This window comes from Girardinichthys multiradiatus, chromosome 24 (genome assembly GCF_021462225.1).
Source record: "Girardinichthys multiradiatus isolate DD_20200921_A chromosome 24, DD_fGirMul_XY1, whole genome shotgun sequence".
Classification (NCBI taxonomy): Eukaryota; Metazoa; Chordata; class Actinopteri; order Cyprinodontiformes; family Goodeidae; genus Girardinichthys; species Girardinichthys multiradiatus.
This window is the reverse complement of record NC_061816.1, coordinates 4,086,597-4,103,345: the sequence shown is the minus strand read 5'-3', so window position 1 is coordinate 4,103,345 and position 16,749 is coordinate 4,086,597. Positions and strand designations below refer to the sequence as shown.

Here is a 16,749-nt window from a genome sequence, read left to right as displayed (position 1 = left end):
TGGTTAATTTCATTGTTCTTTGCTTGGTCCTCCTGTTACTCCGCAGTTATTTCCTGTTTTATGTCTCAGCTTAAGATTGGCTCTGGACTCATGAGTAAGTTTATTTTTCTTGTCATTAAAAGAAATATTCAGAGAAACTTGCCATGCTGCTCCCAAGCGTCTCTCTGCACTCTGGTTCCATTCAACAACACATTATGACAGTACGTATGTTCAACGTTTAAGATAACTGCAAGACAACACGTAAAATTAAGACTTGGTCTGACCTAAGAATTTATAGTTTGCAGTGTGGACTCCCCAGTGCAGGAACCACTTGCTTGACTCCTGAATCCTGCACATTATTGTTACTCAGGTCCAGCTCTCTCACTTGACATGATGGTGACATGAGAACTGAAGACAGGTGTTTAAAACTGTCTCCTGAGAGGTTACAGTTACTCTGTCTGAAATGTGTGAAAGAAGAACAAGTGAAAAACATTCTTTCCAAATGTGATAACCTGAGGGCCACTTGAAACAAATGTATGGGCATCCACTGCAGCTGAAGGATAGTTTGCTAGCAATAAGCAGGTGACCAAAGTGACTGACCTGAGGATTTCCAGTCTACAGTGTGGTCTGGTAAGCCCAGAGGACATAAGCTTCACTCCAGAGTCCTGGAGGATGTTGTCACTCAGGTCCAGCTCTCTCACTTGACATGATGGTGAGCTGAGAACTGAAAGAAAGCTTCACAGCTTCTCTCTGAAAGGTTATAGCCCCCTAGTCTGAAGAGACAAAGGTGAGACAACTGCAGTAAATGATTAAATACATTTGTCTGAATGGAAGATACTTACTTGAAGTCTCCAAGGTCCTCAGTGTGAGCCGTGTAAAAACTGTTAACGCGACCCTTCAAGCATCTGAGGCTGCAGTCAAGCTAGACGGACCAGCCAGCTCTCGCACCGTGTTTTATGGGGCTGGAGTACTAAGCATTAGGACATTTACGTTCATAATTACTTCTACAGCTGTGACTGTGAAAGGTTCATCCACATGAGATATGGAGTTTCAAAATTAAAGCCCCATAAACATATGGAAACCTCTCAAATTTTAATTGACCTAAAAAAACTCTGTTATCTCAGGTTCGTTATGTCCAGATTAGGAGGACACCATATATAGATGTCAGTGGAAAAGTTTAATCGTCATGTGATATGGAATTTCAAATAAAAGCCCCTCATATTTTTAAGCCTTGTCTATATGATCACCATATTAATTATCATTTGAATATAAAAACTCATCCTGGAATGGTTAAAATGAACTCATCTCCAGATGTCACTGAAAGTGTTTCTGCCACATGAAATGTGAAATTTAAGAATTACAGTATCACAAACATATGAATCCTTCCTACATACTGTTTAATCAACATATTATTCATTATTTTAATAGAAAATTAATTTATTTTTGGCAGATTTCTGTTTAGATTAAGAATAAACCATTTACAGACGCAAGTAGAAAACTGTCATGGTTTGATCATGTCATGTCAAATTGTTACCTTTTATTAGACAAAGTTTGAAACTTGCAGAGGCTAAAATCATCAAATAAAGTTGTCTTTTTATCAGTGGGCATGGCTAATTTGATATCATGAATCAACCATGCTAATATGTTGAGCAGTCCTCACTGATGAATCACACAAAATTTGGTGTGGATCCGATGATGTATGAGGTAGATAAATCAGTTGAAGTTTCCTAGGGCACGCCGTTGATCCAAATTCCAATTTAATCAAGTAGAGTTGTTTGAGGGTTGACAAAGATCAACCTTATTTAGTCTGGAATAAATTGGACAATGCATTTGTAATTTAGAGCCAAAGATAAGGCCATGACGTGACGTTGGACTTTGCCATGCCTCCACAGACACACCCTCCAGCCAATTCTCTTAATACTGGAGACCAACTTAGACCATCTTGTTATCTGTCACTGGGGACAGTTTCATGTTGTTTAGGTGACGTAGTCAAATATGAACCTTTCAAAGTAAAACACTGCACTTCCTGCTCTCAGTGGGCGGGGCTTCGATGATGTCAGGATATGACCATTGAATATTATTTGGGGGGGCAGGCCCTGACTGGATGCTGGAGAGTTACGATGGCCAAAAAAAGCGCTGGTCAGACCAGTGGAGGTCTGCGGATTCAGGTGATGTCAGAGGGAAATGATGTGTCAGGAAGTGAACTTGGAGAAATGGATGTGGGTTGTGATGGCGGGGATAATGAAGGGGTCTGGGAAACTTAAAAAATTAAGCAAAAACATAAAAAAATCAAGACGGCAAACAGAATCTTCTATCTTGGAAGTTGAAGGAGAGGCAGATGTGATGACAGAGTTTAAAGTAGTTTTAAAATTTGTCAAAGAGGGTGTGTCGTTCGGTAAGTGGAACCCAATTAAACTTGCTAAAGAAATCAACTCACTTGTTGGAAAAGTGAAATATGTTAAAGTGATAAGAGATGGATCTTTATTGATCATTTGCAATGATGTTAAACAAAAAGAAAAGGCACTGAATCTAAACAAAGTTCTGGGTGAGACTGTGAAGGGGAAAATGTTAGATAGCAGAAAGTATGTGAGTGGTTTTGCTTCAGGTATTTCACCTGATGTGCCCATTGATGATATTAAATCGAACCTATCAGGAGGGAAAGTAGTTGAAATCAGGTGTTTAAAAAGAAACAGAAATGGAGAAAAGATTGATAGTTTTTCTATCATGCTGAAATTTGAAGAGAGAACCCTACCTGACAAAGTATTTGTGGGTTATGAGTTATGATGTCGACCATTTATTCCTCCGCCATTTGCAGTTTGGAAGGGGAAGCAGAAGTGTGGGGGATGTGCTGGGATCATGAGTATGGTAAATGTGAACAGGGAGCTCCCTTGAAATGCTGTATTTGTGGAGGTGAACATAGTTCAGGTTTCAGGGACTGTGTAGCTTGTAAAAGAGTCATGGAAGTGCAGAAAATTAAAATTACTAATGGGATCACTTATGCAGAAGCAGCTAAAAAAGTACCAGTTCAACCAACGATGCAACAAAAGAAAGTGACAGTTGTAGAAACAGGAAGTTCTGTTTGTCAGGGATGTAATAAGATCAAAGATGACACTCTACTCATGAGAAAACGGGACTTTTTTGTTTATGGTTGAGGTTATAAATTGTACTGCCCAAACAGAAAGGAAAACGGAATAAATCCAAATAATTGTAAAAGCAGCTCAAAAATATCTTGATATTAAGAAAGCTAGTTGGGAATCAATTAAAATTAAACTTAACGAGACTCAATCTCTTCAACCTCAAACATGTGGTGGACTTCCTTCTTCCTCGTGTTAGTTATATTCCAGTGGAATGCAAGAAGTCTCATTAGTAATGGTCAAGAATTTAAGAAATACATTTCAGATTTGATAGTCAAGCCTCATTTTATTTGTATTCAAGAAACTTGGTTTAAGCCCCAATTGGATTTTATAATTCAATGATATATAACAATTAGGAATGATCGAAAGGAAAGACTAGGTGGGGGAGTGGCAACTTTTGTACCAGAAGGTCTAAGATATAATAGGGCAGAATCATGAATCAATAGTAACTAAAATCTGGATAGGAAATGATCAAGTTTCAATAATTAACTTTTATAATTATAGTATAAAGTTGACCATTCAGGATCTTAATGAAGAAAATACACAGAATCAGGGAAAAATTGTTTGGTGTGGTGATTTCAGTTCACATAGTGTATTGTGGGGAAGTCTAAATACAGATGCAAATTGATTGACTTTGAGTTAAGCAGATTGCCAGTGAAACTTTCAGATTTTCATAAACAGGTCCTTCTTTATTGGAAACTCATTTTTATTCACAATTTTACACATCATAATACCCCAGTGTGGAATAATAGGTATATTCTAATTAGTAGAAAATCTATACAGGTCCTTCTCAAAATATTACCATATTGTGATAAAGTTCATTATTTTCCATAATGTCATGATGAAAATTTAACATTCATAAATTTTAGATTCATTGCACACTAACTGAAATATTTCAGGTCTTTTATTGTCTTAATACGGATGATTGTGGCATACAGCTCATGAAAACCCAAAATTCCTATCTCACAAAATTAGCATATTTCATCTGACCAATAAAAGAAAAGTGTTTTTAATACAAAAAACGTCAACCTTCAAATAATCATGTACAGTTATGCACTCAATACTTGGTCGGGAATCCTTTTGCAGAAATGACTGCTTCAATGCGGCGTGGCATGGAGGCAATCAGCCTGTGGCACTGCTGAGGTCTTATGGAGGCCCAGGATGCTTCGATAGCGGCCTTTAGCTCATCCAGAGTGTTGGGTCTTGAGTCTCTCAACGTTCTCTTCACAATATCCCACAGATTCTCTATGGGGTTCAGGTCAGGAGAGTTGGCAGGCCAATTGAGCACAGTGATACCATGGTCAGTAAACCATTTACCACTGGTTTTGGCACTGTGAGCAGGTGCCAAGTCGTGCTGAACAATGAAATCTTCATCTCCATAAAGCTTTTCAGCAGATGGAAGCATGAAGTGCTCCGAAATCTCCTGATAGCTAGCTGCATTGACCCTGCCCTTGATAAAACACAGTGGACCAACACCAGCAGCTGACACGGCACCCCAGACCATCACTGACTGTGGGTACTTGACACTGGACTTCTGGCATTTTGGCATTTCCTTCTCCCCAGTCTTCCTCCAGACTCTGGCACCTTGATTTCCGAATGACATGCAGAATTTGCTTTCATCCGAAAAAAGTACTTTGGACCACTGAGAAACAGTCCAGTGCTGCTTCTCTGTAGCCCAGGTCAGGCGCTTCTGCCGCTGTTTCTGGTTCAAAAGTGGCTTGACCTGGGGAATGCGGCACCTGTAGCCCATTTCCTGCACACGCCTGTGCACGGTGGCTCTGGATGTTTCTACTCCAGACTCAGTCCACTGCTTCCGCAGGTCCCCCAAGGTCTGGAATCGGCCCTTCTCCACAATCTTCCTCAGGGTCCGGTCACCTCTTCTCGTTGTGCAGCGTTTTCTGCCACACTTTTTCCTTCCCACAGACTTCCCACTGAGGTGCCTTGATACAGCACTCTGGGAACAGCCTATTCGTTCAGAAATTTCTTTCTGTGTCTTACCCTCTTGCTTGAGGGTGTCAATAGTGGCCTTCTGGACAGCAGTCAGGTCGGCAGTCTTACCCATGATTGGGGTTTTGAGTGATGAACCAGGCTGGGAGTTTTAAAGGCCTCAGGAATCTTTTGCAGGTGTTTAGAGTTAACTCGTTGATTCAGATGATTAGGGTCATAGCTCGTTTAGAGACCCTTTTAATGATATGCTAATTTTGTGAGATAGGAATTTTGGGTTTTCATGAGCTGTACGCCAAAATCATCCGTATTAAGACAATAAAAGACCTGAAATATTTCAGTTAGTGTGCAATGAATCTAAAATATATGAAAGTTAAATTTTCATCATGACATTATGGAAAATAATTAACTTTATCACAATATGCTAATTTTTTGAGAAGGACCTGTATTTATTGATGAATGGTTCTCAAAAGAGATTTTGGCTGTTGCCCATTTTATGGACAATGAAGGGGACAACGAAGGGCTTTTTTTTTTACAACATCAGGAATTCTGTGACAAAATGGAGTTCAAACGAAAATTCAGAATGAAAGACTCACCCTCGCCGTCTCCACTGTCCAATGACTTCCCCGTGCGTCTCCCAGCCTTCCAATCAGCATCCTGTCCACCTGATTCATCATCCAATCGCCTTCCGACGCCTCGTTTTTAAAGGACCTTCGGCTGTGTTCATCCTCGCTTGTCAGCTGAGCTTATCCCTCCTCCACCCCATCTCCACCATCTTCCTTCACATCTACTCCTGGCTTCCTCGCTCCCTGGCCACCTGTCCACCACCAGTGTCGGATCAGGGGGAAGACATCTCTAAATCTAAGCCTTACAAATGTTCATCTTCGATCATGTCATTCTCAGCTTTTAAGTCTTCCTCCCAGGTCTGAGCACCAAAGAAATAATATTGTAATTTCTCACCATTAAAACTTTTCTAATTGCCAACCCTCTCTTTGTGAGTCTTTTCAGATTGAATTTAAAATTCATTGCACTAAGGAAAAATATAACCAAATTTTAAACGCTATCCCATTATCCTTTCAGGCTATGGTTAAACAAGACATATTATATTCTAATATTACTCCTAATCTGAAACAGCTTTGTATTGATGGGGTTCCTTTCTCTGATTCTAGATGTAATAATACATTTCTGAGAAGCCATTTACTACATTACTACGCTCCTAATCCAGTAAGGAGGAAATATATTCTCAAAGGCAAGAGGACATAAAAAAGATTAAGATTAAATTTATGTCGTCCTCAGTCCCACTTAAAGCAAAGGATGTTCAATTTAAAATTATAAATAATATTTATCCAACTAAAGACTTTTTAAGAACAAAATTTAAGATAGACACAGGGAACTGTAATTTTTGTGATATAGATGGTGAGAACTTGAATCATCTTTTCTTTGATTTGATGATAGTTCGGAGATTTTGGTTTGAGTTTCAGAGGTGGATTCAATCCAAAGGGATTCAATTACCTGCTTTCACTTTCAAATAAATCAAATTTGGGATATTTAATAAGATTAAGATTAGTAGTAGTAGAGAAAGTGGTATCAACAATCTAATTTTACTGGGTAAATATTATTTACATAAATGTCGTTTCTTCAGATGTAGGCCTGATATGGCCCACTGGAAAAATGAACTGAAGTTATATAAAATCTGTAAGTTTCGTAAAAGAAAACAATGCTGATAAATTTCTGAATAATTTCAACTTTCTTGTTTAATACACCTTTTTACTTCACTTTACTCTACTTTCTTGAATAATGTTTTACATGACATTGGCCCTTGGCTTTTTTGAATTGTATAAGAATGTGTAATGTAATTCTCATTGTAAACGATTGGTACATGTTTTGTTTTGTACTGTAAAATGTTAAATAAAAGTTATAAAAGAAATTGGATTTCCGGTTCCGCTGGCACCGCCCCCTCTTCCCAAACACGTGGATCTCTTCGAGTTATTCACCCTTTGTTCCCTGTTCGTCAGCAGCCAAGAAGCGGGAGTGTTGATAAAGCTGTAAGAGAGCTGCAGCAGCAGCAGTTGATGAACTCTGGAAAGAAGTCCAGCAGCTTGAGGAACATCTGGTCAAAGAAACTGGAGGGAAGCAGGAGCTCAAACAGCGGCAGGACGCAGCAGAGGAAGAGACACCAGATGATGGATGATGTTTTCCAGTCCAGATTAGGTTTGGATGTTTCCTTCTTCATGCCAACTGTGTGGATGGTAGTTAAAGTTTAGGAGCCGTTTTCAGTCTGCTGGTGGATTATTCCTCTGAATTAGAACTCGTTGTTAGGATAGTGAAACATCAGCAGGAGCTTCTGGAGCCCAGCTCAGAAATATTAGAGTTTGAAACGACAGAGGATCATCTAACTGCGGTGAAGTGAGCCGACGATCGCTGACGGTAGAAATCAGATGCGTCCATCCATGGTGTATTACGGTAGAGGAGCGGTATGGGAGCCGCTGGAAGCACAAAGATCTGTTTGTTGGGAATGATTACAGCTGCAGGAGTTTTGGACAAACATCTCATGTTGTTTCAGTTTCAATGTTTGAGGAAGATGTTTAATGCTACTTATATGATAAGTAGTTAATCCATCAATGAATATGTTAAAATATCAATGTTATATTACAACACAGTCATTTATTTAGAGAGACTTAAAGTAACCCAGGGCTGGAAATTATATATATATATATTCCCCATTGTTTCCCCATTATTTTAGAACCTAAAAATAAGATGGGTTCTTTAAAACCTCAAACACATTTTAACCTAATAGATGTTTGTTATACATTTTCAGTTGTCTTTTCAAAAGGTCATAGTTGTAACTTGTGTAGCTTTAAATGAGTTTTATTTAGCTTCACTGCAGGCAAAAATGGTTCTTTAGGTTGCAGACCCCTATTTTTTGCGGTTTAGAACAAAACATCTTGCTGAATATGAAGTTCAATAAAGTAACCTGGAAATGTTCTTCTTGTTGCTGATGTGGAGAGAGCTACTGCAGTGCATAATATCCTATCGTTTGCACGTCAAATATTTTGAACATGATGCGTATTTCACACATACCAAGAATTGTTTAGGGAACAAGTTGCTTCTATCTAGTGGTTGATTTATGTTAAATTATGCCTCTTTAGTCTTATCCTCATACTAAATATCTAAATGTTGCTATATCAGCTGTCTGTACTATATTCAATGAACAATCTCTAATTCACAAACCATCTGCTTCACAGCAAAACTCAGGCAATTATGTTTTATATAATAGTGATTTAATTCAGGGGTTAAATATGAGATTCTGCACATGACCTAAACTGTCAGTTCTTGAGGTTCAGTTTTCTCTAAACTGCTGATCAGATGTTTTTCTCTAATGTGAATCTTTACCAGCTTAGAAACATAAAGTTAAAGTTGTTCATAATGCATGTAATGTGTTTCAGTGCTGCCAGCAGATGTTAAAGAAGAGGCTCCTGAAGAACAGAGTCCTGATGTGGATCAGCAGGAGCCAGAGCCCCTCCAGATAAAGGAGGAACAGGAGGAACTCTGGACCAGTCAGGAAGGAGAGCAGCTCACTGTGAAGGAGGAGACTGATACCAGGTTTCCATTAACTGCAGCTCCTATCAAGAGTAAGGATTTGTTTGTGTGTGTGTCTCCTGTCTGGCAGCTAACAGTCTGGTGCATCTGGTTGTCTTTTATGATCAAAAGTAGATTAGCTTCACGACAAAAGGAGGAAGAAATGAGACGTTTCACTAGTTTCAGAGTTGACTTTATTAAATGAATGACACATACAGGGGTTGGACAATGAAACTGAAACACCTGTCATTTTAGTGTGGGAGGTTTCAGTGCTAAATTGGACCAGCCTGGTAGCCAGTCTTCATTGATTGCACATTGCACCAGTAAGAGCAGAGTGTGAAGGTTCAATTAGCAGGGTAAGACCACAGTTTTGCTCAAAATATTGAAATGCACACAACATTATGGGTGACATACCAGAGTTCAAAAGAGGACAAATTGTTGGTGCACGTCTTGCTGGCGCATCTGTGACCAAGACAGCAAGTCTTTGTGATGTATCAAGAGCCACGGTATCCAGGGTAATGTCAGCATACCACCAAGAAGGACGAACCACATCCAACAGGATTAACTGTGGACGCAAGAGGAAGCTGTCTGAAAGGGATGTTCTGGTGCTAACCCGGATTGTATCCAAAAGTCATTAAACCACGGCTGCCCAAATCACGGCAGAATTAAATGTGCACCTCAACTCTCCTGTTTCCACCAGAACTGTCTGTCGGAGTTCCACAGGGTCAATATACACGGCCGGGCTGCTATAGCCAAACCTTTGGTCACTCATGCCAATGGCAAACCTTGGTTTCAATGGTGCAAGGAGCTCAAATCTTGGGCTGTGGACAATGTGAAACATGTATATTTCTCACCTTTACTGTTTTCCCCACATCCGAGAGAGTTACGGTGTGGAGAAGCCCCAAAGAAGCGTACCACCCAGACTGTAGCATGCCCAGAGTGAAGCATGGGGGTGGATCAGTGATGGTTTGGGCTGCCATATCATGGCATTCCCTTGGCCCAATACATGTGCTAGATGGCCGCGTCACTGCCAAGGACTACAGAACCATTCTTGAGGACCATGTGCATCCAATGGTTCAAACATTGTATCCTGAAGGTGGTGCCGTGTATCAGGATGACAATGCACCAATACACACAGCAAGACTGGTGAAAGATTGGTTTGATGAACATGAAAGTGAAGTTGAACATCTCCCATGGCCTGCACAGTCACCAGATCTAAATATTATTGAGCCACTTTCGGGTGTTTTGGAGGAGCGAGTCAGGAAACGTTTTCCTCCACCAGTATCACGTAGTGACCTGGCCACTATCCTGCAAGAAGAATGGCTTAAAATCCCTCTGACCACTCATGATTCACTGCGTTTCATTCAGGACAAACCAGCGTATAAATATATAAAAGTTTTTACTTTATTCAACAGTAAAGAAAAATGTTTAGATTTCTCATCTGATTTTATCAGTACGTTCTAGTGTTTCTAAAAGTGGGCACCGTAGCCCTGACTGGAGATTTAACTTGAGTCTGTCTATTAATATATTTATAATACAATAAAACCACATGATAATGGTCAATGTTGTTTAGGAATGTTTTCATAATATTGTGCTGATATTTAATAACCAAAAAAGGTTTAAATACATTGATATTTTTAATATATACACAGTGCAGTGTACAGTTTGTACTTGAATGCACCATAGAGGTGCACCTGGTGGGAGGAAACCCTCCCAACTGACTCCCCAGAGACGGCACCAATGTGTGTCTCCTGCTGTAAAGACTCCCAGAGCATCTGGGGCTGGTTGGATCCTACACACAGCTGGTTGTCCACCAGTGATCTTGCATCTTTCTAAATGGTAAATGGCCTGCACTTGTATAGCACATTATCTAGTCCGAGGACCCCAAAGCGCTTTACACTACAATCTTTCATCCACCCATTCATACACACACTGACAGTGGTGAGCTACATTGTAGCCACATTTGCCCTGGAGCACACTGACAGAAGTGAAGCTGCCATACACTCTGCGCCACCGTGCCCTCTGACCACCATCAGCCGGAAAGGCAGGGGAAGTGTCTCGCTCAAGGACACAACGACTTAGACAGACAGAGCAGGAATTTGCCAAAGTCATTTTATAAATCCAGAGGAGACTGAGCTTTTGCAGTTTTGGCTTCTAAAATGTAAAACAAGCTGCAGCTGGAGGTCAGGCAAGCTCCATCTCATGCTGTTTTTAAAACTCATTTGAAAACACAATTTTTCTTGTTTTCACCAATTACATCCAGCTTATACTCCTAATGACTTCCCCAGGGCCTTAAATTCTTTGTAGAGGACTTCAAGGACCAGTCTGGCTTCAAAACCTTTGATCAAAATATTGGAGAATATCTGTCTTGCTCTTGTCTGGTGAAGTTGTCGTACTGGTGCAGTCGTACACTCCAGCCAGGCTATCCAGATCTTGGTTTTTTTTTCTTGTTCTGTCTGACAGAGTAGCACTCAGAATTGTTGTCTGAGTGCAAAGAAAAAGCCCAAACCTTTACAAGTGAACAGCTTTCGATAAAATGCTCGTACTCGTTGTCTTCTGCCTTGACTGGGTCACGGGGGCAGAGGCGCCCACACTTCCCTCAATCCAGGCACCTTCTCTAGCTCCTCTGGGGGAAGCACAAGGCATTCCCAGGCCTCCGAGAAACATAGTCCATCCAGTGTGTCTTGGGGCATCCCCTAGACGTCCTCCTGGCATCTGATTCGGGAGCCCAAGCCACCTCCGCTGACTACTTTTGATGTGAAGAAGGAAATGCTCTATTCTGAGCTCCTCCTGAATGGACGAGAGTAAGAGTGATAGACGTGTGAGAAGAAAGTATGTTCTCTACGGTTAGGGTGAAGAGATCGCCATGCATCGCAATGTCCATAATCACTCATTTACTGTTTAACTATATTTATTGATTTCCAACTGCGCTGCGTCCCTGTTGTCGTGAGCCTGTCCATTTCTTCATTTAGATCAATGTTGAGATCGCACCCAAGAAAAGGTGAGCAATAATGAGATCAAAAAGAGCGGATACCGAAAAGCCCAGCCCTGGCAGTGTGCTTTACATTAGATTAAAATTGCCAGTTTATCTAAACTCTGTTGCTCCTAATAAAGCCACAGAGTAATTTCCCAGTCCCTGAACAACTGACTATTAATAAAGCGTTTATCTACACCCACTGTAGCTCTCGCGTCTTTGGTAGTATATTTCTTCCTGGCTAGGAATAATACTCTCTTCCGATCAAGGATCTCCTTTGGAAACTTGTCATTAACCCTGAAATTCTTAACCCGTAGCTCTCTGTCCTGACGTCTAACCTGCTGTTTTTGCTTGCAGTGCCTGAATCTTGCTACAATTGGCAGAGGCCGGTTGTCATCAGGCTTTTACCCTGGAGCTGGTGAACTTGATGAAATGTGATTTTCTTTTTTTTTCTGGACAGCTGCATCATTCCATTGATTGGTTGGTTGGTTTTTTTTACGTTGTCCCTCGGCGTTTGGGTCTCACCTGTGAGCGATGCTTGTTGTTCCTGGCTGTAGTCCAGATACCCCCTCAGAGCTTTAAACTCCTTGTGGAGAACCTCCACCAGGGCAAGACGAGCATCCAGGCTGGTTAGCTTTTTGTCGATGGAGTCCAGGGTCCTCATGTACGAAGTGTGAGGCAGCTACGCAAACTTTTTTTAATCGACAATAATAAACTAGAAACCAAATTCTCCCCTAAATCCTCTGAATTATGACTCTGAAGTATTTATTTATCTTCTACCTAATGTATTTATATATTGTGTATCTCTCTGGCCCTCTCTCGCTCTCGTAACTCAGTGTGTCAGCGTTGGTGACAGAGTCTGAGAAGTGTGTTTTCATTCAGCTTTTGTAAAGTTTGGTCATAGAAAGTAGAGTAGCGACGACACAGGGGCAGAAATCCTTCATGACGTGTTCTATTAAAACGATTGGCATTAACTGTTAAACATACTACACGTCATGATCCTCTTGGGGAAGTCGGCGGTCTTTTATTCCCTTAACTTGAATAGTGGTAAGAGAAACGCTGATGGTGCTTCCTCAGATTAGAAGTATTCCCTTGGCCTTGCACATTGCATCGCAAATATTGCAGCGAGCGTAATCTGCACTGCATTTTGAAAAGTGGACCTATACTTTTGAGCACTTTCTATCTGCCATGCTTTGTTGGTGGTACTGACGTCATTACGCTCTAGTGTGTGCAATGCTGTATTCTTGTACTGCATTGACAATTGCCCACTTATCCACTACCTCAGGTCTTTGTAATTAGCCATGCCCACTTACACCTAACTAGGTTTTTTGCACACTACTTCAGTAGACGATGCCCATAATACCCGATAAACATTGTGCAATTAGAGCTGCCCTCTTGTGTACAATTTATTTATAAAAAATATATAGTACTAAATAATGCTGATTATAAATACATTTTGAAAAAAAAATTGAAGTGAGGTGGGTGAAGAAATTCAGGCATGTTCTTCAAATTGAGGTTTTCTTGGTGAATATTTAGAGATTTTTCTAACAAACTGGATTTGAACCCTCCCACAGTCTTAGAGGGGTCGCACGCGCTACTCAAGTCTTCCCCTGTCTCTTTCATGGTTTTCCCACACGGCGGGCTGCAGGAAGCCCTCCACATCACGTTTCCAACAATTACTAGATTTTTGGTCCTGCGAGTGTCAGAACAACTCCAGGTGCACTTCTTTCTGGCTCCTCCCGTGACATCTGCCTCACTCTGTATTAGCGCTTAGCCAGGACAGTGGGAGGGTTAAGTGATGTTTTCAATTTTGGCCATAATTACTTATACCATTGAAATGATAGTTAACAATTCATTTTAAAACAATTATTAAAATTAGGGACATTATGAACAATGTATATCTTTCCACATATAGATGTGGTTATCTGAGAATATTTAGAGAATTAAATTAATTACCATTAATTTTATGAATTCTTTAATTTGGCTAAGTACTACAGAAATCACGTTTAACGATTTTTGTTTGAAAAGGTAAATAATTCAGGCACTTGAATAAACACTCATATTGGTCCTTCTACACCAATGGTCATTTGAGAATATTTTGGGAATTTTATGATGACATTTGGATTTTTAATATTTAAATTCGGTTCATAAAAGGGTTGTATTGTATAAACGCTTTTTCATTTTTCTGTTGAAACACCATTACATCTAGGGACCTTTTAAACAATGCATTTTATTTCAGATATAGACATGATTATTTAAGAATTGTTGAAAGTTATGAGGCATAGTGATTTCATGAAATTCGCATAAAATTCTCTGTTCACTCTCAAAATAAGATGTAATATTTTTCTAAAGTCATCAGACTTTTATATTGTGCTTCTGTCATGAAATGTTTCTCTAGCAACATTTTGAAAATTTAAGGAGACACTGTATTCTCGATTATTTTTTAAAAAGGTTTTTTTCAATGCAATAAATTAGCCACCGTTCATTGTCAGAGCCTAGCCTTGTGGGTCTGAGTGCCTCTGCAAGCAAGTTTTAACCTGACCATTTGGAAAATGTGGTCATATTTAAATGATGATTGTGTGCTGGGGTGAGGTATTGATGCACAACTGTGTCAAGATCTCAACTCAAACTGGACTGTTGAGACAAGCTGTTTTTAAAAAGTTGATCTTAGATTTGCAGTATATCGTATTTAAAAAGGTAAAGGTAAAAATAATTGAAAATCCTTAAAAATAGCAAAAAAATAGCTTTAAAGAAACACAATTACATTAATGGATATCTTTGTATTAAAAAATTTCTTATTTATACCATGACACCGTGAAACCACTATATTTACAGTCCAGGTTATCACACCATTGTGGCATCTCTGATTTTATCTACTGTACTGTTCACTGATAATATTTATCAGATTCTTTTCTCTAGTTTAAATTTTTATCATCTTTGTAACATTGTCAGGATAAAGTTGTTCATTATGCTTATAAAGTGTTTCAATGATGTCTGCAGGTGTTAAAGAAGAGGCTCTTGAAGAACAGAGTCCTGATATGAACCAGCAGGAGTTGCAGCTCCTCCACATAAAGGAGGAAAATGAGAAAATCTGGGCCAGCCAGGATGGAGAGCAACTGAATGTGAAGGAGACTGATGATACCAGGTTTCCATCAACTGTTGTTCATATGAAGAGTGAAGAGGATGAAGAGAAACCTCTGCTCTCTCAGCTTCATCAACAGCAAACAGAAGACCGAGATCTTCCAAGCAGGAGCTCAGGTGACCAGATAAAAGCAGAAATTAAAGAAGAGGACTGTGGGACAGCAGAATCCAGCAGGAACCCAGATCTAAATACTCATAGAGGCTCTTCCAACTATTCAAAGACTAAAGGCTGTGAAGATGATGAAGAGGATGATGTGAAGCATCATGTATCTGAGCTTAAACGCTTGTCAGACTCTGAAACTGAAGACAGTGAAGATGATTGGAAGGAGAGCAGGACTCCAGGGTCAGGCAGAAACACTGTCAACAAATCTTTGAGCTGCTCTGAGTGTGGAGGAAAATTTGCTAACAGACGCTCTCTTCAGAGTCACATGACATGTCATCCAAGATTAACGTCTTCAGATTGTTCTGGTAATGAGACATGTTTCAGAGAGAAGAAAATGGTGGATTCATTCACCAAAGTCCAGACGAGTAGTAAACATTTTAACTGTGGTGAGTGTGGTAAAAGTTTTAAATGGAAACGAGACATAAGCAGACACATGAGAATTCACACAGGAGACAAACCCTTTGGTTGTGATTTATGTGGAAAAAGATTTTCCCAAAAGTCAAATTTAAACACACACATGAGACTCCACACAGGAGACAAACCCTTTGGTTGTGATGTTTGTGGGAAAAGATTTACCCAAAAATCAAGTTTAAACAACCACATATTAAGTCACACAGGGGAGAAATCCTTTGGTTGTGATGTTTGTGGGGAAAGATTTACTCAAAAATCAAGTTTTAACAAGCACATAAAAAGTCACACAGGACACAAACCCTTTGGTTGTGATGTTTGTGGGAAAAGATTTAACCACAAATCAACTTTTTACCAGCACAAAATCATTCATTCAGGGACGAAAACCTTTAGGTGTAGTGACTGTGGAAAAAGATTTTATCAAACTTCAGATTTAAAGAAACACATGAGAACTCACACAGGGGAGAAATCTTTTGGATGTGATGTATGTGGAAAAAGATTTGCTTCCAAGTCAGATTTAAACACACACATGAGAATCCACAAAGGAGTCAAACCCTTTAGTTGTGATACATGTGCAAAACGATTTGTGTCCAAATCAAAATTAAACACACACATGAGAATTCACACAGGAGACAAACCTTTTAGTTGTGATACTTGTGGAAAACAATTTTCCCACAAGGTAAATTTAAAAATACATATGAGAATCCACACAGGAGACACACCCTTTGGTTGTGATGCATGTCAAAAGAGATTTTACCAAAAATCAGCATTAGATGCACACATGAGAATTCACACAGGAGAGAAACCCTTTAGTTGTGATGCCTGTGGGAAAAGATATGCCTACAAGTCAGTTTTGAGCAGACACATGAGAATTCACACAGGAGAGAAACCCTTTCATTGTGATGCATGTGGAAAGAGATTTCACCAAAAGTCAGCATTAGACTCGCACGTGAGAATCCACACAGGAGAGAAACCCTTTCATTGTGATGCATGTGGAAAGAGATTTTACCACAAATCAACTTTAGATACGCACATGAGAACCCACACAGAAGTCAAACCCTTTAGTTGTGATATTTGTGGAAAAAAATTTATCTCCAAGTCACATTTAAACAGACACATGAAAATCCACACAGAAGTCAAACCATTTACTTGTGATATTTGTGGAAAAAGATTTATTACCATGTCACATTTAAACAGGCACATAAAAATCCACACAAGAGACAAACCCTTTGGTTTTGATGAATGTAGAAAAAGATGTTCTCAGACGTCACATGTAGACTAACACATGAGAATCAATTTTGTTTAGATGCTTGTGTTATCAGATTATACAATAAATCAAATTTAAACCCACACTTTGTTTTTTAAACCGTGTCCTATCCGGCAGAGTGGCACTCAGAATTGATGTCTGATGGCCAAGAAGAAGCCTA

General features: G+C 39.7%; 2 protein-coding genes and 1 pseudogene across 2 annotated transcripts in view; 1 reads left to right on the top strand and 2 right to left on the bottom strand.

Annotated features, from left to right (window-relative positions):
• LOC124861450 overlaps positions 1-16,749 on the bottom strand; it is a 700,723-nt pseudogene that overhangs the window by 508,112 nt on the left and 175,862 nt on the right.
• Positions 1-16,749, bottom strand: part of LOC124861512 (protein NLRC3-like) — a 737,509-nt gene that overhangs the window by 663,170 nt on the left and 57,590 nt on the right. The window lies entirely within an intron of this gene.
• LOC124861433 (zinc finger protein 260-like) lies at positions 7,016-16,672 on the top strand. The gene is made up of 3 exons (XM_047355218.1): positions 7,016-7,268; positions 8,504-8,689; positions 14,611-16,672. The coding sequence occupies exons 1-3, from the start codon at positions 7,130-7,132 to the stop codon at positions 16,602-16,604; spliced, it is 2,319 nt and encodes a 772-aa protein (XP_047211174.1). The 5' UTR covers positions 7,016-7,129; the 3' UTR covers positions 16,605-16,672.